Genomic DNA, 24,183 nt, shown 5'->3' with positions numbered 1-24,183 from the left:
GGGCGGCAGGCGCTGGCGCTGGACACTCTTTGACTGCAGGAGCCTCTGGGCGCGCGGCGATCACCGCCGAAGATGACGACGACGAGGCGGAGCCTGTGCGCTCTGAGGTCCCTGGGTACCCGAAGCTCGCCGCCGCCGCTGTCGCCACCGCTGCCGCCGCCGCCGCCGCCGCCGCCGCCTGCCCTCCGCCCGCGGGCGTCTGCGCGAGCCCGGCCGGCGGGGGAGATGTTCTCGGGCTCCGCTGGATCGGTTTCTCGGGGTTTGACCAGCTGTCCCGGGCTAACCCTGCTCCTCGCTGAAGATGGAGGAAGTAAAAACAGGATTACCCTTAGCTACAGATCCACTGCCTTAGTTTCCACCACCAACTGCAGTGCACAAACACACGTTAGGCACAGGAAAGAAAGAAAGAGAGAGGACACACTAACAGTAAACACAAACAAAAGGGTGATGGGATTATTTTACTGCACGCACTGCTGAGGTAAATCTCCGCTTGGCTTTTTGCGTGGGGATGAACAGCTCTTGTTTTATTTGTCTTCTGATTCATAGATTATATATAAATCTGTGTATGATTTGCAAAGGGGGGAGTGTTTTCAAAGTTAAGTGTAATTATGTGGCATCTCGTTTTGCACTGTGATGTGATCAAATGACTTGTTGCTGTTAACCAGTGATAATAAGAATAATATAGGTGTTTTTCTTTGGGAGCGATGGGTTGCGGTTATGAGTAGTGTAATGATTTCTGTAAAAGACGCTCAGGGAATCGGGTTGAAGACGATGTCCTCTGCCTTAATTTATCATCCCCTCCTTGTAATCTGCTTCTGGGATGTTAATCGATTAATCAGTTCTCATCTCTATAGCTGTCATGGATTTGGACTTGGTTTTGCTTTGTTTAAACTTGAATTCCAAGAAGAAAGATTGGATAGCCTGGCATAAATTGCAGCTGTCTGAATAGAAGGTACTATCCTGATCTTGTTGGAATTGAGAAAACAAAACAAAACAAACCCCCCCAAATTAAAAAAAAACAACAACATGGTATGACACACGTATTAAGGCAGCAGTTAAATCACTTTGACAGGTTCTGGTATGGGTGAAAGAGATGGAATGAAGATTTAATTTCTGTCTTTTTTTTTTTGCCAGAGGCCACAAAACAGTCCTGTGAAGTTGGCCTAGGTTCCTCCCTGGGTTCTGCCTGACTGTCCCTCCCCTCGTGCCCCCCTCCCCTGTTTTCTTTCAGTTTTCTTGTCTTAGCTTTTGGTCGATTCTTAAGGAACCGGTGGATCAAGTTTGTTCTCTTCTTGTTAATCGCATTGCTGTAGCACTGACTGACCTCTCTCTCTCTTTCTCTCTCTTTTTTTTTCCTCTTTCCTGAAAGTACGTGGTGCCATTCCTGAGTGACTTTTCCTACTAGACCATCCCAAAGGGACGAAGGGGAGGAGGAGGGGGGAGGAGGTGGAGGTGGAGGAGGAGGAGGTGGTGGAGGAGGTGGTGGTTGGGGGGGTTGTTCCTTCTCTCTCATTTCTTGGTTTTGTTTATCAGCCGATCTGTTTGCTGGATTCGGGCTTGGAATGACCCACCTGTAAAGTGCTTTCCCTGCCTTCTTGCCTTGAACTCTGCAGGGGGCTTGGCTTGGAGGGGGCCTGGGAGGGAAAGAGAGAAGGGGGGAAACACAAAAAAACTTCTTTCTTTCTCTCTCCGTGTGTCTTCAGTCCGACATTGTCACCTCCTCTTTGAGGGGTTAGAAGAAGCTGGGATCTCACGACAGAGCTGGAAATGGTGATGGATCTTTTTTAATCAAAGGACAGTTTCTTTTGTATGTACATTTCGTTTCTCTTTCTCCTTTTTCTTTCTTTTCCTACTCTGAAGGTTTAATAACTAGTTCATTGATGGGACAGACTTTTTCGCTTCTAACTGACGTTTCTTTCTTTTTCTTTTTGAATATATGTGTTAATGTGTACATTTTTAAAGCGATAAACTCATTTGTAAAATCTCCGAAGTAACTGCTCCCCCTTTAAACTTTACGTATCCCTTTCTTTAAAGCCTTATGTAATCATAATTGAAAGAATTTGATAAGAGTAGGGCAGGTTGATATTTAAGTGCTATGCAGTAACTAACTTCAGAATTTGATCTGATTATTCCATAAAGAAAGAAAGAAAAGTTTTTTGGGGGTGGGGGGGGTAGAGAGACTGGTGGTGAAGGAGGGGAGGGGAGGGAGAAGGGAAGTGGTTTTGGAGACAAGAAGTGAAGCTGCCTGTTTTCCAGTAAGTAATGGAGAAATTCCAGGAGCCAGGGCTAAATATACTTGGCGATCAATACAGAAATGGCTCATTGTGAATAATTTAGCTGCTGGTGCTGGGAGAGTTTTGAAACTAAAGGCAAAAAGAACCAGGGCCAAAGGGGGGAAAAATAAGTAAAAATCTCTTCAGGACTTGTCAATTCTTTAACTTTTTCCGTCAAAGAATACAGTTAGATTATCGATCTTTTCATTATGTGAATCAAAGCTAGGGGGTGTCATCTCATACAGTTTACTTTAGTTTCTGAGAATTAAGTTCTGTTTTGTGTTATTGGTGCATGAAAATCATCCATCATACTGGGGGTTAGGGGGGAAGTGACCCCCCTCCTGCACAGCCACATGTTTCTAAAATGTTGGAATCCAAATGTATTAAATCTGCTTGGCATTTTTATCCAACCATGGTCTGGCAGGAAATTAAAGATACGTTGAACAGGTGATTACGCAGAACTTAGGGTAGGCTAAAATGTCAATACAAGTCAGAGAGTTGGCCAATTGCTGCACAAGTCTTCAAGATACAGTTGAGCTCTAAGTTTTTTGTTTTGTTTTCTTATGTTTGTTTGTTCACCCCCTCCCTATTAGAACATGATGAACCAACTTGCAACAATTGTGAATAGAGCTATCTGTATACTAGGCAAGTCCTCAAACTGCAATGTGATTGTGGGAAGTAGTGAATGGTAAAATATTTAAATTGCAGTTAAAGTTGGGAAATTTGAGGTATATTCTCCACATGTTTTTCTGAGAAAACAGGTAAATTTTGATTAAGAGAGCCATTCTTCTGCTATAGCCCATCCCACAGCACTCTTACCTTCCCTATCCTATCTCCAACAGGAATCAGATCATTTGCAGAGAGTTCAGTGACTTGCAAATGAGAACATACACTACATAGTAGTATGTTCCTTAGGACAGGTTGCAGGAGCAACGTGGACTAACTGTTTGGGGCTTCAAATAAGTGAAGAATTTAATGGCTGATGCTGGAAGGAATCCTTGTGTTGAGGCTATAATCTTTTGTTTTACAGCACTGCACTTTGACTATGGAAACAGAGACTATTGATGGCTACATAACATGTGAGTATTCATTTTCATTAATTTGTCGTGGATGACACGTTAGCTTCGAGTTACCTGTATGTGAATTCCTGAGCTTTGATTTTTTATTATGAGTTCTCTATTTTTATATACTATTCACAGTTTCACCTTTGAATGAATCTGAGGAAGTAACAACAGAAGCAAAATAAGAGACTATAGAAATATCCTTACTCATTAAATTAAGGATACTATTTAGTAATTGTGCCTTATCAGAGCTATAGTTTTTATTTGATTTGTTTTTCCACTTACTTTAAGTCTAGAATGCACCAGGTTTTTTATAATATATGTGTGTGTGTGTTCAGTGTGTACGACATATTTATTGCAATGTAGCCTAATTTTTCTAGACACATAATCACATAATGTGAGAATTCTCTTAAGTTTTCATTTTTAAAGCAACTCTCTTTTGAAATGTCTTACCTGATATTTTAGAAAATGCTCATTGTTTTTGCTAGAATTATTTTATCCATCAACTACTTCATAGGCCCTGTTTGTCATGTAACAGTTTATGATAATAAAGTTTTGTTAAGATTTTTATGGGCAGATTGTGGCATTTCCCCCCTATTTCATTCATTTGCTATGTATTTGTATTTTCTTATAGTTTCTCTTAAAAGTAAAAGATTAACTTAAATGTTCAGTTATGCATGCTTCTGTGTATGAGGCAGTCTTAGTAACAAGATTTTATGTGAGTGACTAGAGACCAAATGATTTTATTTTTGAAAACAGGTGACAATGAGCTTTCACCTGAAGGGGAGCACTCCAATATGGCAATCGACCTCACATCAAGCACACCCAATGGACAGCATGCCTCACCAAGTCACATGACAAGCAGTAAGTCTCCGTTTTATGTGTTTTTTTTTTTTTTTCTTTTCTTTTCTTTTTTTTTTTTCTCAAGCGACAGATTTGAATTTGTTACGTCTGTGGGGTCTGCTCACACTGTGGCTAGCTACCACTATAGCTCCTGCTAGAGAAAGAGCAACACAGATTTACTCCTGTCATTCTAGTATCATAAAACATGAGCCTACTTACTAGTCTGAACTATTCCAAGGTGGCTTTTGGGAGCTGGTGCTTACCTGTATCAGGTAAGAAATGTTAGGATTTGGTGATGATTGTTTTGATTGCTAGGTTTACTCTAGATTTGTTGTTGTTGTTGTTGTTGTTGTCGGATTAAAAAAAATATGAAAATGTGTCATTTCCAAAGGATTCTTCATAGTTAAAAAAGAAAGGAAAAAAATTATTGCCTTGGTACAAAGCTAAAACATCAATTGTAGAACTATAGTGTTATTTGCTTTTTAAAAAAAGAATTTAAAAAAAAGCATGCCAAAGTTTTTCTTCCAAAGCATCAGAAGGGAAATGTCATTAGCAACGGTGAAAGCATTTTGTTTTAGATTGTCCAGAAAATAATATGTGGAAGGAAGATTTGGGCTTGCAAGAGTAGACAGTTTTGAATGTCTATTTAATCCTTTCATATGGAATGTAATGTACAATGTTGTGTGTAATAAAAGAACAATTTACATGATGTCAGTGTTGGAAGACAAGACAGTTTTATTTATTAAGACTGTAGTTTGTCTCTTAATTAGAATGTTTTTACCAGGTTAGTTATCTGTAAGTACAAGTGGTCTATTAACTTCTATTATAAATGGATTTGAAGTCTTTTTTTTCCTTTCTACTTGAAATATATATTATATTCTTACACAATTTATATGTGAGCTTAATTTGATTTGTAACTTTTCTACTTGGGTGATATATGAAGGAAAGACTTTTCCCTTTCCATTTTCAAGATTTAGAAACTGAAAAAAAAATTGAATCAACTTTGATTCTAAGTGTATTCTCAAGTTAATTCTGATTATCAGAGAGAACTTTTCCTTTCAACTTTCCTCTATTACCCCAGCTTAAGCTATTGTAAAGCTACAAACTTTGTAATTAGTAAAGACTTCTGAATCATAAACAGAAGTATATAAATTATTCTTGAATACATTTTTTAGTTCATTAACTTTGAGTGATTTTAACTATTGACTTGAAATTGTGATTGAACTATTTGAATTTACTTTCTTTAAAAGTTTTCTTCATTTTATGAATGGGAAAAAGTTATGCAGAAAATTTCATTCTGGAGGCAGCCCTTGAGATTCCTCTGTGATATAGAAAGGAAAAACTAAAATAATTATTGAATGATTGCATGTTGAATTTAGTGCTAATCTCTTATGATAAATCCTATGGCATTTATTTTTTATTTCTTGTTTTTTTGTTTGTTGACTGAGAAGTGATAGTATAGCAGCAATAGAGGATTTTACATTTTACCATTTAATATTATTAGTACTTTAACAGAATATGTTTGTATTTCTCAATAACAGCTTGCTCATACAATTTTCTGAGTTAAGATAGATTTATATGTCATTCCTATTGTATTCTAGCTAATATATTTCTATTGTTTAAAACATTGAATATGTGGCATAGAGAATGAATCAGACTTGACTGTCACTGCCTACTCACCACAAGAAAATCACCAAGAAAATGTTTAATTCCTCAGTTGGCTCCTTGTGATTTGCTTTTCTAATTACTTCCTTTAAAGACGTAGTGCAGTTCTCCCTTCTTTGCCATAAACATTGCAAAGTAGAGGAATGATTAGTTTGAACAAATGAGAACTGTGGTTTTCTGCTGGTTTGAGCTTTTCTCATCCAACAGCAGTAAACTTAAGTTTGGTAAAGAGATTTTGTGGGTTTTGTTTTTTCTAATGTGCTAGCCTGTGGCAATTCCATGTTAGTAAAGTTATTGGCTAAGCTGTATGGGTTTTCAGGTTCTTTTCCAAAGAGTTGCAGGTGAAATATTTTGGCTCTTACTTCAGAGCTGTCTGTTGTATCCCTTATGGTAGCCTCTATTTACAGTATCTAGGTTACCCACTTAGGTGTTAGATGGAGAAGATACCCATTTTCCTCTCTGTTAGATCTAGGAGAATATCAGCATTTTAGATTGCCAAAATAAATAGAGTTAGACAGGGACTCTTGTCTGTTAATTAGAACAGAGACCTAGAATCGGTCATTGAGATGTTTGTTTGTGACTTGGAATAATTTTTTGTGTGTGCAAAACCTCAGAATTCACCTGTGTCAGGAAGGACTGAATTTCTTTATCCTTTCACAGACATCATTGACTTTGTTAAATGAAAATAACTTGTCTTCTACATTTAAAAATGTCTTCAGATATATTTCTTGGGAAGTTGCTTCTTCCAAACATGGAATTAAAGTTTTGATGGGAAGTATTAAAGACAGAAGCACATATGAAAACTTTTAGAATATAATGAGATAGTCTCGGGTAGCAAGAAGGAGACTTCTAGGGTAAGGGGGGAAAAGAATTCTATTTAAATTGTTTAGAATAAAGTAAAAGAAATAAAATCAAACTGTGCCTTTCATAAACTAATATCCTGGCCATAAAGCTTCAGTAAGGTGTACTAATCCATTTATTCTGCCTTTAGGAAAGTGGTCAGTGTTACTAGAAGGTTCCAATCATGTGTTTAGGGTACTTGGCTACTTTTCTAAGATGAAGTGTATCTGTACACCTTGCCGCCAGCTATTGTATAAAAATAACGACAGCAGCTATCATCATGTGGCAGTGTAGAACAGAGCACCGGGTGCTTGCGAGAGAACTAAAATGTTATAATACCTGACAGTTTGGGATTTTAAAATTCAGTGAATAATATAACCTTCAAGGAATAACAGATCTTAGTGATCTTAGCATCTTATATAATTCCTTCCTGTGCTTTAGAGTGATTTTTCGTAGAGAACTTTGGAGTTTTTCTTCTGGAATTCGGATCTCTTTGATAAGAGGTTGAGCATTGTTGCCTGGGATCATTAGTGTCTATATTGACTTTACTGACAATCTTTGGTGTCAGGAATGACATTTGTGCCTTGATAGCTACTGGAAATATACAGTGTTAAGTGATTTTTGAAATAGAATCTGGACGTTAAAAATCTGAGCTAGACAACTCAGACAGAGCAGTAGAAAAATAATCCATATTGTATTCTAGCCATCAGATGATACTTTGTGATTCCATCTGTTTCTGGGTTAGCTCATTTCTAATTCTTACCTAATGGCTTCAGTATCAATTTCAAATTATTATGCTCCTGCCGCTGACAATTTGTCACATTTATTTTTAAATTACATTTATTTATTTATTTATTTATTTATTTATATTTGTGGGTGTACATGTGCCACAGCATGAATGGCAAGGTCATAGAACAATTTGTGGGCATTGGTTCTCCCCTGCTTCCATGGGGGTCCTGGGAATAGAATTAAGGTTCTCAATCTTCCTGGTAAGTGCCTCCCACTGAGCCATCTCACCAGTCCTCCAACATTCCAAAATTCATAATTAATTTTTCTCCTATCTAATTTTATAATGCCAGTAAGTAGATTTTCTTAGCAGGCCATTACTTAAATAATTTGAAAATATACCATGACTTAAACTTTGTTTTGATTACTTTGAAATCCTTAGATGGTTCAGTTGTACAGTCAGTACTATTTATCAGTCAGTTTGATGGCCAAGATGGCATGTATGGAATTGGAAGTAGTAATTCTAGTTTTACAAGGCTCTGACCAATAATCAGGTCAGGGAATCTAGTTTATTCTTTCCATAGTGTTTTACATTTGTTCTTTTCTTAGCTACTTTCCATTTTTAGAACACAGCAAGGCAGAACTCTATTGTGATTTCTATTTCTCATCTGTGGAAATTGAGGCTAAAAGAAATCAGTTGACCACTTAGGTCGCTTAGAAGAAAGACAAAATTCTCAGAACCAGGATGTTCTCTCATGGGTTAGTTCGATGATTTGTGTCTCTGCAGTATCACCTTATGGTAGTGTCCACTGTGTCCAACACTGACCCATGCTTTAGTGACAAAAATGGTGTTTCAGAAGTAGAGGAATACGGTCATAAGGATGGAACAGTGTCAGTGATCTTGTCAAACTGGCTTTCTAAAATATAGCTTATATTATGGGATTCCCTGGCTTTCTGTGCTGTCTTCTGTATCTTAGCTTGGCAGTCACCCTTGGTTGGATTTCCGTAGGACACACCCTCATAGAACACCAGTTGAGCTTGATGGAAAACCTATGCTTGGAATCATGGTAGTGAAATATACGTATATACGTATATTGCCAGTGTACCTGACATTACTTTTCATTTGTCAGAAAATTTAAAACAATAGAAAGCTCTGATTTAATGTCTTTTCAGCTATCAGAGCCAAGTGTCATGACTGTGTGTCAAAAGAAAAGAAAAAGAAAAAGTTAAAAAGGAAAAAAATGTAAGCACATGTTCTCAGGTAATTAACAGCAAAAGCATGACGTTTTTCCTTGAACTTCATTCCACCCTGATGACCCCATTTTTTAGGCTGCTTACAGGTGAGAATTAAGGTCTGTCTTCGAAAAGCAAAACATCTTTCTGGCAGGGTTATGCATCTATTTCCGATTCTCCATTCTGTCTTTTGAAGTATTATTATTATTTTTTAATGTGACGTGATTGATTAGGTTCTACTGGGAGTCTTCCAGTAAGCCATAAGGAATTAAGATCTTTAGATCCAATGCTTTCCTTCTGTTTTGATACATTGATATAGCTTCAATATTGATGGATTTTTGATCTTTTGGAAGATCAGTGATATTACAGTGTAAAAATGAGGTAGAATGCATTTTACTGTTTTCTTCATATTTGTTTCTATCAAATATATGTGTGTTTATACATATAGATATATTTTAATCTGGTATTACTTTCTTTTTGTGAATTGAGACTTGGGATAGCTCCACCTTGAAACAAATAAGGAATATATTGGAATTTTTTTTTTAAAGTGTGATTGCTGCTGAACTGGAGAGGTAGACAGGCATAATTTATTGAGGGTGCATCGGATGCTCAGAACTGTGAGAAGAGCTTTCCATATTGTTTACTTAGTCTCCACAATAACTCCCCGGAGTGAGTAAATAATTTCTCCATTTTATAACATGACACTAGGGTCAGAATGAGCCTGGGACATAGTGTTAAATTCCTGCCTTGCTACTCACTTGCTATGTGAAGTTTAGCATTTGTCTCACATCTCTGAGCTCCAGCTTACCCATCTGTAATTTGGGGATAACCAGAAGCTCCCAGTGGGCTGTAGTGATGTTTAAATGAGGCAGTATATGGAAAATGCTCAGCACAACCCCAGGCACATTAGTAGCTCTGCTGCATAGCCACTGCTGCTATTGCTCAGAATACTTAAGTTGATTTTTATGTAGAAATAACTCACAAAGAAAATGCTTGGTTTTCAGATTCAGATGTTAGAAATTTGGGCCTTTTGCTCTGGCCTGTTTCCTTCATGGATCCATGGGGCAAAGGAATTATTTTTGATAAGTTAGTATAAAAATGGAAGAAAATATCATTTGGTATTTAATGCCTCTGTGAAGATATGGTTAGAAATAGAGTTTGCCTATATATTGGATTTTTCCAAAAAAAACTTTTCTGGTTTTGATATATGTAAGGGAAATCATTGTTTATCATTTGTGTTCCAAAGACACCAGTCATTTAGACGGAACAAAGAGAGAATCTTCTTAATGGAATTTCCTATCCATGTTGAGAATCAGTTATTTTCTAGAGAGTTCCCATGTAATTGAATGTCAGTTACTGTGTGGTGGGGTGGGGTGTGTGCGCGAAGTGAGTGCTGAAGTCACAGGTGGTTGTGAGCTTCCTAATGCAGGTGCTAGGAACCCACCTCAGGTCCTCTGGAAGAGCAATGTGCTCTCTTAGCCACTGAGTGATCTCTCTACCCAGGGTACCACAAATTCCTCTCTGATGCTACCTAATCATGTTGTAGGCTGCCTTGTACATTTTCACGATAATATTTTAGGTGTTTTAAATTTGAAGTACATTTAAAATACAATTTTGGCATTTGCTTTATCATTCTGATTAATTTAGAAATGTTTGCCTTCTTCTACACGCCAGACATCGTAAGGTGAATCCAGAGGCCCACCATTTTTGTCCTGCTGGAACCCTACTCTAGTGGTACAGACAGAAACCTAAACTTGATATTATGTTGTAGTAAGCTAGGAGTCTTGATTATAGGAGCTGAGAGGTCATACGAGTTCAGGGGGTTTTTCTAGAGAGAGGCTGTTTGAGCTGAGATGTATTACATGTAAGCAATTTAGGGGAGAAGTGAAAGATTTTCTTTTCCCAGAAAATTGTGTCCTCTCAGTGAGAAGTGAGAAATAGTGTACAGTATTCTGGCAAAGAGACACAAGCAGGTTGGCACTTCTAGATGTGAAGTTGGCCTGTAGGAATTCGAAGCCAGAGATGACTCTTGAGAGTTTGTCAGGGCAGGACAATGGAATATCTTGTATGGCAGGAAACCTGCCTTTCATTTTTTGGGGAGCACAAGACTTCAGTGTTTTTGATTGACAGGGATTTTGTTGACTGTCACACAGGGAAAAATTGTGAATGAGGAAGGAGGGCATCTTTAGTTGGCTGTTGTAATGGCCGAGTGACAGGCCACAAGAACTAGTGGTAAGGGGGTGTGCAGGAACAGAAGGGTTGGAGTCATGTTTTGAAGTGGATAATAGAGTTATGGAGATGAGGGAGTTGAGGATGATGATCAGTGATGATATATTCCATTTACAAAGGCAGGAAATGCTTGAGGAAAGTTCCAGAAGAAGACTTCTTTGAGTTTTGTTCTGGAAACAGACCCTGAGCATCTGTAAGGTGGAATTTGGGAGCAGTTAGCAGTCAGTAGGGGCACATACTAGACAAGTGTGAATTTGTTCCATTACCTTGCTCCCATATTGCTTTAACACTAGTATTTCTAAGTTCATCCTTTAGTAATTCCTACCATTTTGATCAATGGCCCTTATTTCCTCAGTTACCCCGTTACATCAAAATTCTATGTCAAAATGGGTAAGCACATTCTTTAATAAACCATTTGCTTAGTAGAATCCTTTCTTTTCAGGTGTCTGGTTAATTTGTGTGATTGACTCATTGGTTTTCAAATAAAATATCTTAACCCTTCTCTTTGATATGTTTGTGGTATACATAGTATCATAAATTCCATGGTTATGTTTTTAAAAGTCGTAAGTCTAATATATGTCATATATCCAAATGTTTATACTCTAATGAGCTGTCTTTATTATGTAGTGTACATTTTCTTAACAAATATTAATTTATAATACATGACTAGTTAGATAAATAGAAGCCAGTTCTGCTAGGTTAATAGTCAAGGAATTTAGCACTCTAATCCAGATTCTTTTTCAAACTTTTGAGATAAATATGTAAATACTATGTATAATTTTTTAAATGATGTTTTAAAAGCAATACAGAGCTGGGTATGGTGGCACATGCCTTTAATTGCAGCATTCTGGAGGCAGAGGCAGGTGGATCTATGTGAGATTTAGGCCAGTCTGGGCCACATAGTGATTTCCAGGCCAGCTAGAGATGCAGGGAGATCCTGTCTTAAAAAATGAAAAAATAAAAGAAAAATAAATAAAAAATAAAAGCTATATAATATTATGCAACTTGAGATAAAATTACCTAGGGAATAGTGTGCTGCAGCTAACACCTTTATTACCATGCTTATTGTCTTAAAATATCTATTAGAGTATTCGATTTTAAAATTGTTTAATGCCAGGCATGATGGTGTGTGTCTTTGATCCCAACCCTTGGATGGCAGGCGGATCTTTGTGAACTGGAGGCCAGCCTGGTACAGAGTGACCTCCAGGTGAGATGATACTAGGGAGACCCTGTCAAAAAAAATTGTAAGCTCTGATTACTTAAGACACCACCAAATTCCATATAAATGTTAATGACAGCAACACTTCTGAGATTTCCGACGTGGAAATTTAGAACTCTCTGAGCAAGTATTTTTCGTCTTTGCACAATCTACCAAACATTTATTGGCACTTATATATTATAATACATAGCTGGTGTTTGGGTACAGAAAACTATGTTTGAGGTGTTTTGAAGAGATGATGTCAATCTTCAAGGGTTCAAATAAATTGATACTTCATTTCACAGTGTAGGACCCTATCACATTCCTTGACTAGACAAGATCATTTCCCTTTTGTGAACTGACCTCATGAGTAATGGGTGATGGTCATTTGATGAGCATTATAGAATTCAGGTGTTTGATGGCACAGTTTGCTGGGCCTCACTGTGGAGATGGCATTGCCACCAGGGTTGAAGTCCTTTGACGTGGTTGCTTCTCCCATGAATCTAACTCTCCATTCAGTCAAAACCTTCCAAAATTCTTCTTCTTTTTTCCACTTTTCTCAACTAACTCAGCCAAATTCAGCTTAGAACCTACATTAATGTATATAATCAGGCTATAGCCAATTCTTACTGGCCTGGGATCTATTCATTTTCTTTAATGTGATTTATATTTCTGTCTTACATTTGTTAAATGTGGATTTTATGGCTTAAGTCAGTGATGGCAATCTTGTATTGCCTGTAAAGGACACCTCAACTCCAACTGCCATAAATCTAAACTTCAGTTCACAGAAACACTGACAGGTGATGTGGTCAGCAGTTTAAGAGGCCTTAATGATGGCTTTAGATGAAGAGAAGACATAGTACTGCCACCTGGGAAGGACACTTTCTGTGAGCTCCAGATTGGCATGAGCTTCCAATGCCTGGGTCAGAAGATGATGAAAATAAATAACAAAATACTACTCACTGGACCTGCTGAAGTAATCTGACCATAGCAAGTGAGATTCTGTCACAAAATTATACTTCATGTTATTTTATAGAAAAGATGTCTTAATTACTGAGTATAAAAGAACTTTTTAAAAGCATGTATCTGTATTATGGGGCCACCTGTTGATTATAAAGAGATAAATCTGAGATTTTCCCAGCTGTCATTGAGGACAGTGATCATACATTGTTTGTTTCTTTAATCCCAACATACAGTATGCCTGATAGGAGGCTAGGAAACATTTATTGAATGCAATGACAACTTATTATATCGCATGCCTATTTAAATAATGTACTTTTGACCTATTTGAAGAAATTTGAAAATTTGTGTTCTTAGATGGTAAATAACTCTCAAATCCTAATTTGTCTGTAACTTTTCTGAGTATGTGTTTATAATGTCTCATTCTAAAATGATTCTATCATCTTTAAACAAAGATAATCTGCAAGGTTCTAAAGAGCTCTTTAAAGCATTTTCTGATTCTGTACAGTCGTCTCCTGTGAAATCTGAGAAAACAATACTGTAAGTGAAGCCCTTTTCCTCTTCATTATGATGGCTCTGTCTTTATGTAGCACATTTACAGTTTACAGATTGAATTCCATATGTAATTTTAAAGGCAGTTCTCTGTCACTTATTTAAATCTGTTTTAGTAGCAAGCACAAGATGAAATGCTTCAATTAACTTTTCTTATGCACTGCAGATATTTCGAAAAGCATATAATTAATCGGTGAAAAGTCACGTTCTAATAAATTAACATTCGTGATGTAGACACCTCTGACATTTTTGTCGTTGCTCTCTTGTTATCGTTAAAGCTGTGGTTCTTTTTACACCTGACTATATCAGCTGCACTGACTTCTTTCTAAGACATCGAATAGAGGGTTTGAGAATATTTTCAAGTTCTGGGGGTACTACATTATTCCCTTTCATTTGAATAACATGGAGAATTTCTAGTTCTATAGAGGCACCATCTGTTCTACTATTGTAGAAAACATTTCCCATTATGGCTGTTCTCATAACAATCCATGTTGTATTGTTGCTGTTTAAAACATTCGCACTTTAATAAGTAATATTTATATGTAGAATATGTTTCTTATTAAATAAATATGTCTATATATGATCTTTTGAATCAGACCTGTCAAAATCTTTGTCTGTAAGATGATCTGATATGCCTTGCTTAATTTTCAATACATTTACTAGTATTTCAGCTGAAAGTGCTGTGTATGTATCTTATAGGGCTGAGAATTTGTTTAATTACTGACTATCAAAACTCTATTTCCTCTAGAAATTATTACTTAGATCATTTCTTGATCATTTGAAGTTGAGAATTGGGCTTTTTAATAGGGAATTTTAGCTGTTGAAAGATAGGTAAGCAGAACCTAATCATATAGGGTACAGTTTCATATCATACATAGCAAAAATACAACATTTTGCAATAAAAAGTGAATTTTATTACAGTGTTAAATTTTAGCAGTGTTTGAAAGCAGCAATTTGTTTTGTTTATATAAACCGAGAACTTGATTAAGAAATGGTTCTAAATTCTCAAAGCATAAATTACACACTGTTCACCTGTGCCTCAAATGTAGCAAATTCATGACCTAATGACTGTTTTGGGGTCCAGAATTTTGGAAAACAAATTGAACTAATATTAAATAACTCCCGTATCCCAGAAAAAAGAAATCAAACACAAACTATTTGTATACAAGTTACCACAGTAAAGATATTTCTATGCAGGTTTTCATTAATTCGAGTGATTTTAGTTTCACTATCCATCAGCAAATCAGAGAGCTAATTAGTTAATTAAACAACTGACTTCATACAGTTTTACAAGATAACGTTATTTATGTTTGTAAAAGCATTTGTACCAGTGTATGTGTGAATGTGAAAGAGAATATAGCAGGCCTTTCATGCAGTTGTGTGATTTGAAAGAGTAATCAGGCATTAAAGCAATCTAAATAGTTCTACATTCTGTGGAACTCTTACAAAGAATGAATCAATGCATTACTTGTGCAGTTAAAATGAAAAGCAAATGAATTTAGTTAGCTGTCTTTTAAAGAACTGCAATATGGAACTGTGCTTCAAAAGAGCTGATCGTAGTTCCGATCCCATGAGTTGAACCTTGAGTTTCATTGATATTATACCCCTGTGAAATGGTCTGCTGTCATTGATGATAAATGCTGAAATCTGGGGGTATTTTTAAATACAAATGTTATGCTTGTATTTATTGAGTACTAGTTTAGATTTACTAATACTATAGGTAGTTTCATAGTGGCCATAACACAACTGAATTTCCAGATAGTGTTTTATACTCTGAATTATTTTGTGGGTGATAGTCACTCATAGATTTAGATGCTACATACCCAATAATGCACATATAAATGTTGAAATGATTTCTGGAAAAAAGGTAAAGGAGAAATTATGCCTTATAATGAAGTCTTAGTTGAAGGAATCAAAACTTATACTTAAATTTTTTGTTCTGTCATGAACAAATTTATTTTTAATATTTTTTATTTGTTTTTATGTGTATGAGCATCTTGCCTAAATGTAGGTTATGTGCACCAGTGCTTGCAATGCCCATAGAGGCCAGAAGAAGGCATCATATCCCCCTGGAACTGGAGTTACTGATGGTTGTTGGATGCCATATGTGTGCTGGGAACTGAACCCTGGTCCTTTGCAAGAGCAGCCAGTGCTTTTAATCATCAAGCCATTTCTCCAACTTCAAATTTACTTTCTTAAAAGAGCATTAATCTCATTTTCATATCCATCAACATAGGACTCCATTGAGTATTGCTATTTTTTTCTACTTAAAATTTTTTAAGTATTTTTTTGTGTGTGTTGTGTGTGTGTGTGTGTGTGTGTGTGTGTGTGTGTGTGTGTGTGTGCTCATTCCTGTGTATATGTATATGGAGGCCAGAGGTCAGCTTTGGTATCATCCTCTATTGTTTCCCACAGTAATTTTTCAAGATACTGTCTCTCCCTAAATGCAGAGCTTACTGATTTGGCTAGACTGACTTGTTGGTGAACCTCTGGGATCCACTTGTCCTGGTGCCCCCTCTAGGGATCTGAACTCAGTTCCATATGCTTTACAGCAAGCACTTTACCCACTGAGCTACCTCCTTAGCCTGTGTTAGTGATTTTTGCTTCGTTTTTTGTTTTTTATTTTTGAGACAGGGTCTCACTTTGTAGCCGTGGCTGGCCCAGACTTCCCTAGGTAGACCAAGCTGATCTCAAACTCACAGAGATCTGCCTGCCTCTGCCTCCCCAGTGCTGTTATTAAATGCATGTGCTACCACACCCAGCCTCTTGTTACTGATTTTTTATGTTAACATTTTAGAGAAAAACTTTTTTTTTTCCCTTTGTTTTTTTGTAACATATCTGTAGTATACCGTTAATGGGGGGAAGGCCTGTGAAACAATTTAGGCATTTGAATAGAAGATCAGAGGTGTAAAATAGTAGAAGAATTACAGACAGTTTATGAAGAACTAGAACAGAGAAGCCAAAAGTGGGGAAAAATCAACTAGAGTTAGTATAATAAATCTAGAAGGCAGCCAAATGGCAGATAACATGTGGGATCTTTTCCTCCTATTTTTTTTTTAAGAAAATGTAAATGAAAGATAGTCAGAAACTATCAATCAAGGAATATTCCTGCTTGGACGATAAGGAGCTTTGGTAGTGCGATAAGAATGGTTTTTGGTAGAAGGTGAATGTTAAGCTTTGGGATTCAGTAGGAAGAAACAAACGAGATAGGTGAAAGCTAAGAAGTGGGCGTGCAGACAGGTTGGTTGGGAGACCTGAGGTCTTAAGTGTGGGAAGCTAAAAAACTGGCTAAGGAAAGCAGGATCAAAGTTGAGTGTGGTGGCCATTCATGTAGCTCAGTTGGTGGAGTGCTTGCCTAGCATGCGTGGGGGTCTGAGTTCTGTCTCCGGCACATCATAAACCAAGCACCACAGCACATGCCTGCAATCACAGTATTTAGGAAGTGGAAATGGGAAGATCAGGAGTTCATGGTCATCCTCTGCTGCGCAGTCAGTTTGTCTGTCTAAAAAAATGAGAAAAGTCAGAATAGGTTTTTAAGAAACTGGTGCTAATGACCAGTGTCCACCTTGAACCCCTATATTGGCTTTATCTTGGCATGATGCTTTATACTCTACTTTATGTATGATATAGCCTAACTCCTGTATTCTAAAATGATCAAGGTTGCCATAAACATAGGTCTCAGCTGCAGTTTTACTTTACTACAGTGGGAAGAAGGCTTGGTGAGACTGTAAACCTGATAGAAACAGTAAGGATTTCCTGATTTAGAGGTGGCAATGTGACCCCATTTGATGTTGGACATAGGAGATGGGGTCTCGCATTCAGGGTTTTATTCTTACCTTTTTTTTCCCTTTCCCCCTGAAGTGTCTACCATCCAAGCACGGAGTGAAGGGACTTTCTTGAACTCACACTCTTGCCAGTGGCTCAAAATCTCCATGTTGGCTTTTACACGTAGAAACATTTTTCTGACATTAACCTTGTGATAATTCTTCATAAAAATGTATGAGATATGAAATAAAGTTTACTGTATATTACTGTTAAAGAGAAGGATTATTAAGCCATAAATAAGATAAAAGCATGTATTTAACCTGCTTAAGAGAAACTTTTTAAGACTAATGAAAAGATCATTTTATTTGTAATTGTTTTTCAAAATGCTTTCACATCCTACACAGTGCGCAGACTACAATTGAGCATAGTGTTTACTTAGGCAGCCTCAGAAGAACCAACAGTTTCTAATGGTACTAAATAGCATTCTGTTATTGGAAAATAACTGATTATGTATATTTTTAATTATGGAATTGAGTGGGTTTTCTTCTTCTTCTTCCTCTGATACTTTCTCAATGTGGGTTCCCTGGAGAGAATCTTCATCTCATGAGATCTCAGCCTGATTTGGAAAATGGGACACTAATATTTACCTGGTTAAGGGACCAGTGAGCATTAGAACCTGCATACAATCCTTCCAGAGCTGTGGCTGGCACATGTCTCACTGAGCAGAATGGTGGTTCTTATTGGATTGCTTGTGGGAGTTATGCGCTGAGAAACATTGACTCCAATAGTAACTAAGGACTCTATCCCAAACCCTCAACTTAAATCAAATTTACATTAAATATTCCTCCATGGAAGTATAGAATTTTACTTCTCTTTAGCATCAGATTGTTGTTGTTGTTATTGTTGTTGTTGTTGTTAAAGTATCTAAATCATTACCTAAGAACTTAACAAGACACCCATGTCACTCTTCATCTATCTGGGAGTTTTCAGGTAGACAGACAAATAAATCTTGTTTGAAAAGAAATGTGTACAGATATAAGGTGGTTATTAATGCTGTTGTATTCAAATCAATTACTGAAGAAATGAAAGTAAAATTACCTAATTAAAGCAAATCAGAAATAAACCTGTTGTGTTTATGAGGGAATAATTGGAGTGGTAATTATACAGTAGCAATTATTTTATTTAAGAATGGCAATTCAGAAGCTGTATTTGGGGGCAGGTCGGGACTGCATGGCTTATGTACCTCCCTTCTAGCCTTGGTCCACAGTGAATTTTTTTCTTTTTGCGTGAGCTTGTTTACTTGTGTACTAAAATGTGCTGGTGAGTGGATTACTGATCTAGCCCTGAAATTCACAAATTTCCGTACCAATAGTTCTGTATGTATGGAGTCCTAGGTTTTCTCTCTGTTGCTTATCTGGAAGTCTCGGAACTTTGTATAAGACATGTCCTATATGTTTTCTTCTCTAAGCCTCCGAAGAATTAAGGATAAAATTTAAATGTCTTTTCAAAAATTTCACAGCAGACCATAAATGGACAGATTTTGTTATCATGTATAGACGTTAACTGTCCTTTAGGCAGAGTGCCTAAGCATAAACACTGAATGACCAATCCCTACAGGTGATCAATCCCTATAGCTGACCCTTTTTCTTCAGCTGGGATGGGTTATTGCTTCCTATCTTGTTCTCTTACTACTTGATTACTGTGGCTCGGCTTATCTCCCCTGTTGGACTGGAAACTGCTTGAGGGTAAGGAAAATGACTTTCTAATCTGTGTAATTTGAGCCTAGGAAATGTAGGACTTTGGAGCCAGAATTTGTATCTTGCCCTGCTGTGTTTTTCATTTACTAGTCTGCAAACTAGGACAAGTTGGAGCTTATCTTTCCCAGTTGTAGCGATCAATAAAATGACTTTAGTGGAGCTTTTTTTTACAGTGTCTAATATACTTCAGGAAACTAAAAATACGAGTTTCTCATTTTCACAGATGCTAGTTAGCACAGTGCCTAATGTAATGTAGTCTCTCTGTTAAAAAAAAAAAAAAACAAAAAAACCCTGCCTGCTAATTTTGTAATACATTGTAAGTTAACATGTGCTGAGTGATTGAATGCATTAAAAACCCATCTTAGTTATTCTGGATGGCACTTATTGTTACCCGCAGGTTTGGTCAGTTCAGTTATGCTATCTGTGGAGGATACCAGAAGCCAAATCACCCAGTTATTCATATAAGGGAGAAATAAATGCTCTGAAGTGAGTTCGGACTTAAACTTGAACTCTCTTTTCAACACCCGTTCAAGCAGAATACAGTATTGGATGGAAAGGTCAGGGTGCTTGGGAGTTTCACATGACTTCATAAAATGTATCTTTCAACAGTGATGATTTCACAAAAGACTTTAAAGTATATATAGAGATTTGATGTGCTGTATCAAGATGTTCATACACCAATTGAAGGAATTGAAACTTGCCCCCAGTTAATTTTGTCATTTATAGGTAAACAGTGTGAGCGAAGAGGTGGAAAAGCTTAAAGTTATTGCTACTGTTATTCCTTCAACTCATAGCGTGTCTAATCTCCGTGATACAAGTTCTTTCAAATCTAGATTGACCCTTTAGTAGGCACACAAAAATGACATGCAATATTGTTGTTCTTAGTCAACTTTTATCCGGAATTTAGAAATGAAAGCTCATTTAGAAACCTATGAATCAAATGGCTCTTCCTTGAAACTGTTAGATAGTTCTATTTATGCTTGATTGTGAGGCTGGACCTCAATTTTCTTCAGGCAATTGTGGTAATTATCACATTTGTCCATGATGTAATTATTACAATAGTACCTGGGGTCAGAGGCAAAGCCTTTACGGAAGGTTTTATTTACCCCTCAGTTTAATCCTTTCTTGAAATATTGTTTAAATGTGTCTAAAAAATGTCCAAGCAATTTGTTAGATGGATAATCATTATCCAGTTTTGCTAATATGTGTTTGTAATGATTCCTATAGCTATAAGAAACAAGGAAGTGAACAAGGCAGTGGATGTAATAGTTTGGAGAATATTTGACTCTCTCATTGTATGTATTTTAACAGTCCATCTTTTACAAGTACATTTATTTATTTATTTATTTACTTATTTATTTATTTTATGTGTGTGTGTGTATGTGTGTGCATGTATGTGTATGTGTATGTGTGTGTATGCCATGGCCCATGTGTGGATATGATGTATGTGATTATTCTTCCCGCACCCATTTTTTGGAGTGGTGAGACGGGGTCTCCCTGTAGCCACACCTAGCCTGGAACTCACTATGTAGACCAGGCTGACCTCAATCGCACAAAGATTGACTAGCCTCTGCTTCCCCAGGGCTGGGATTAAAGGCCTACATCACCATCCTCTATGCCTGACAGTACACCTTCTCTAATCTCCTTAAGTCCTTTTCCCAAGTTCACAACTTTTGGTTTTCTTTTGTGATCCCTTTAGTTTAACCAGGGCCATCTATGGAACCATTGTATTGGAAGTGTCCATTGTAACTTGGTGTGGTCATTGGGGCTCGCCCTATTTTTTTATTGTAATTTAAAACAAACCTTGCCAGCAAATGAAGGACTTATACTAATTGATTCAGAGAATTCAAAGTATAAAGAGAAAGAAAAAAAAAAAACAGAAGACTACTGGTTGATTATCAAAAAAGATTCTTTTCAACACAAATTGTCAAACAACAAAATCAAAAATAAAATTAAAATATTTCAATTGTAAGGAAAAACAATGGGTGGCCCTTATGGATGGCTAGCCTTTGGGATGACTGGCCTTAGGATGGCTGGTTCTTGTACAGCTGCCCGTTCAGATGGCTGGCCCTTAGGGAGGCTGGGTAGTTCAGCATTCCCCAAGATGCTTCATTTCACTGTTAAGTTTATGGACATCTGGAATTTTAATATGCTTTCAGGATAATGTATCTGAATGGTCACAATGCTGGATACTGATACTATTAATTGTGTCGATCATGTTATTACCAAGCGTTTGTTGTTTTAAAATGCCCTCCTGCTTGAATGTGGTGTTTTATCTTCCTTGCTGTCTCTGGGGCCCTGAGCTTAGCGGTGAATATTTGTTTGTGAAGTTCCATTTCTACCATACTTAGGTTTTCTGTATTACTGCTCTAAAGCTGAATCAGATTATAGTTCCATTGCTATAAAAAGAAAAAAACTTTCCGTTAAAACAGAATAAAATTAAAATCAGTTTGGAAGTAAGTTCCTCTTCCTCCCTTCGCTAGCCTTTCTCATCCTTTCCTGCTTTCTTTTTCCTGACAAGGCCACTTCCGTCCTGTCTCGATGTCTCAGCACCCTTTCTTCGAATCCTTACTTGAGGATGTCCTCTTTTCTTAAGTCATTCCATAGGCCATCTCATTCTGTAGATATAGAAGCCCGCCCAAAACATTCTGCAATATTTCTGTTTTATTGCCTTTATTATACTTAACAGTGCCTGAAATTATCCATTTATATGTCTCTTCTCCCAGCACATATGTGAGGAATGTTATTAGTCTTGTTCACTGATGTAGCCTCAATACCTGGAATAGAGCCAGGAACATAGCAGATAATAAACGTGGACTCATAGATTAGTTGGCTTGCCATTTTTTCCTCTTTGTAAATGGAATTCTCTATGTGTACAAAACAAGCACAGTGTTTTATACTATGATATTCATTCCAAAGACTGTAGTGTAAAAACCTGTATGCTGGGGACCAAGATCATGTGGGAGAGAGTACATAATAATTTAAAGCCCTACCTTCTGGCCTTTGACTTGGTGTTCCTTTCTTTACAGGTCATGTCCACACACACACCCCCCCCCCGCAATTACTTGTGTATTTGCTTCATTTATAACACAGCTCTGGACCACAGTGGCACCTATGGATCCACTGTTTACCTGCAGCTCTGAAGTTGTTATTACTGGCTCTCAAGTTCTGTAGAAGGGGTTTCAGTTCTTTACTTCCAGGTTTCAGCATAGGGAGTGGCTGGTGCCCCATTGTCTTCAACATAGTGACTCCATGAACTTGAGGGCTTTCCTTCAGCTTTTCAAAATTCGTTTCCTTCAGTTGTAAAATGACTGTGATAACAATAATACCCATAGATAAGTTTTAAAGAAATAAGTGCAATGACTTGTGTAATGCACTTCGGCCCCTTTTCTAGCACCATTTGCTGTTGTTATTTTCAGACTGTAAATGTTCACATATGTTTTCATACTGTGACCTAGGGTTCCTAAGTTATGGGAATTAAATAATAATAATAATACCTACTCAGTATTCTCTGGGACACAAGTGGCACTTATATTCCAGAGAACATATTTATTTTTTTGAATTGATTGGTATAATACTTGAAATATTCTTACTGTTAAACAAATAAAAAACCAAGTCTCACATCTTCAAATTTTCACTCTCACAAATCTGTTGCAGTGTTTCACAAACCTATTTTGTTAATTTTACAATTGTAACTTTATATAGCTTTTCTATTTGATTTTATATTATACTTAATAGTATTTTAATTATTATGGTTGATTATCATTGTAGTTTAATGGTCTTATAGTACTAAGGAAATGAAATGTTGTATAAAAACAATCACATCTCATTTCTTTAGTTCCTAGATGTTTGGAAATAGTCTTTTCTGAAGTTAGTTACTTCCATGGAAAAGCTGCACTTTATAATTCCTCAGGATATTGATATATCTAACTCAAATAGAACAAAAAGCAAGTCTGATATACATTATAAATTACCTTTATTTGGGTGGATTAGCTGTCTTCATTATGTGACTATTGCCCATGATATAGATCAAATATGGTTCTCAGAATGGGATTAACTATCTGGAAAGAGGCAGTGTTATCTAGACCCCACAGCTGGAAAATATGAGCATTAAAAAGTGAATTGATGAGTACTTTTCACACCATTATCCAGTGATTAAGGACTGCTAGGTGGAACTGACATAAGGGGATTTTCTTTTAGAAAATAGTATCTTAATTGTAATAGTGTTCCACTGGGTATTAGTAAATTGCTATTTATTGAGAGTAGTTTTAGGTTTAAATACAGACCTACCTCTACATCTTGGTTACTTATAAAGCTTTTGGTACAGATTTGGGAAGCGGTTTGAAGATGTATGTGAAGCTTTTGCAAATATCACATTAATCCTGTCTCTACAACCTGCCAGTAATGAAAGGCCTTTGATAGTAAGTGTCACTGTCTTCTTCCCATTTTATTTACAGTTTTCTTAGCTAATGAATTTGAAGAAAAGTCCACAAGTACCTGGCCATTTACCTCTCTAATAGCAATTTGCAGAGATACATGCTGTGGTTCTTACTAACCGTGTCCTATCATAGCATTTGGTATAAGTAGCTGTTCACCATTTCATATTGTGGTTGGAGTCAGAGAAATAGAAAATTGGTCATTTCCCGGAAGATAGCTGTAAGTTTCAATTCAGTCAGAATGCTATATGTACTGTGATAGGTTTATAATTATTACCTAAAGATCGATAGTTTTTTTTGGTGAGTGTAAATTTGTGCAGCAGTAATCCATTAAGAAATCAATAATCATTCCTTTAGGATGTGTGGTTCCTATTCACTATTAAAAATGTGTGCCAGAAGTTGAAACCAATGTTTTATTTGAGGGTTTGTGTGCGCGCGCGTGTGTGTGTGTGTCTGTCTGTGTGTGTGTGCGCGCGCGTGTGTATGTGTGTCTGTATGTGTGTGTGTGTGTAATTATAGCTGACATTGAGAAATAAAGAAATTCTTTTATTTATTTATTTTTATTTTATGTATATGAGTATATTGCCGGCATGGGTGTAAGTGCACCCATGTAGTACAAGGCCCATGGAGGACAGAAGATGGTGT

The 24,183-nt window shown here is 36.8% G+C and overlaps 1 protein-coding gene across 7 annotated transcripts in view; it reads left to right on the top strand.

The window, feature by feature from the left end:
• Positions 1-143: 143 nt before the first annotated feature.
• The window catches only part of Ikzf2 (IKAROS family zinc finger 2), a 148,775-nt gene continuing 124,735 nt past the window's right edge, over positions 144-24,183 (top strand). For 2 of the 7 annotated variants that reach the window (XM_008846250.2, XM_029569938.1), the window contains exons 1-4: positions 144-478; positions 1,704-1,807; positions 3,304-3,352; positions 4,094-4,198. In XM_008846250.2, the coding sequence (XP_008844472.1) occupies positions 3,319-3,352; positions 4,094-4,198 (139 nt within the window). In that variant the 5' untranslated portion in view covers positions 144-478; positions 1,704-1,807; positions 3,304-3,318. Of the gene's footprint in view, positions 479-1,520; positions 1,574-1,703; positions 1,808-3,303; positions 3,353-4,093; positions 4,199-24,183 lie in introns of those variants that run through there. The other 5 variants (XM_029569942.1, XM_029569941.1, XM_008846249.3 and 2 more) reach the window with 4 other exon arrangements.

The sequence above is a fragment of the Nannospalax galili genome, unplaced genomic scaffold (genome assembly GCF_000622305.1).
Source record: "Nannospalax galili isolate Female #2095 unplaced genomic scaffold, S.galili_v1.0 scaffold281, whole genome shotgun sequence".
Lineage (NCBI taxonomy): Eukaryota > Metazoa > Chordata > Mammalia > Rodentia > Spalacidae > Nannospalax > Nannospalax galili.
This window is presented reverse-complemented; position numbering and strand designations above follow the sequence as displayed.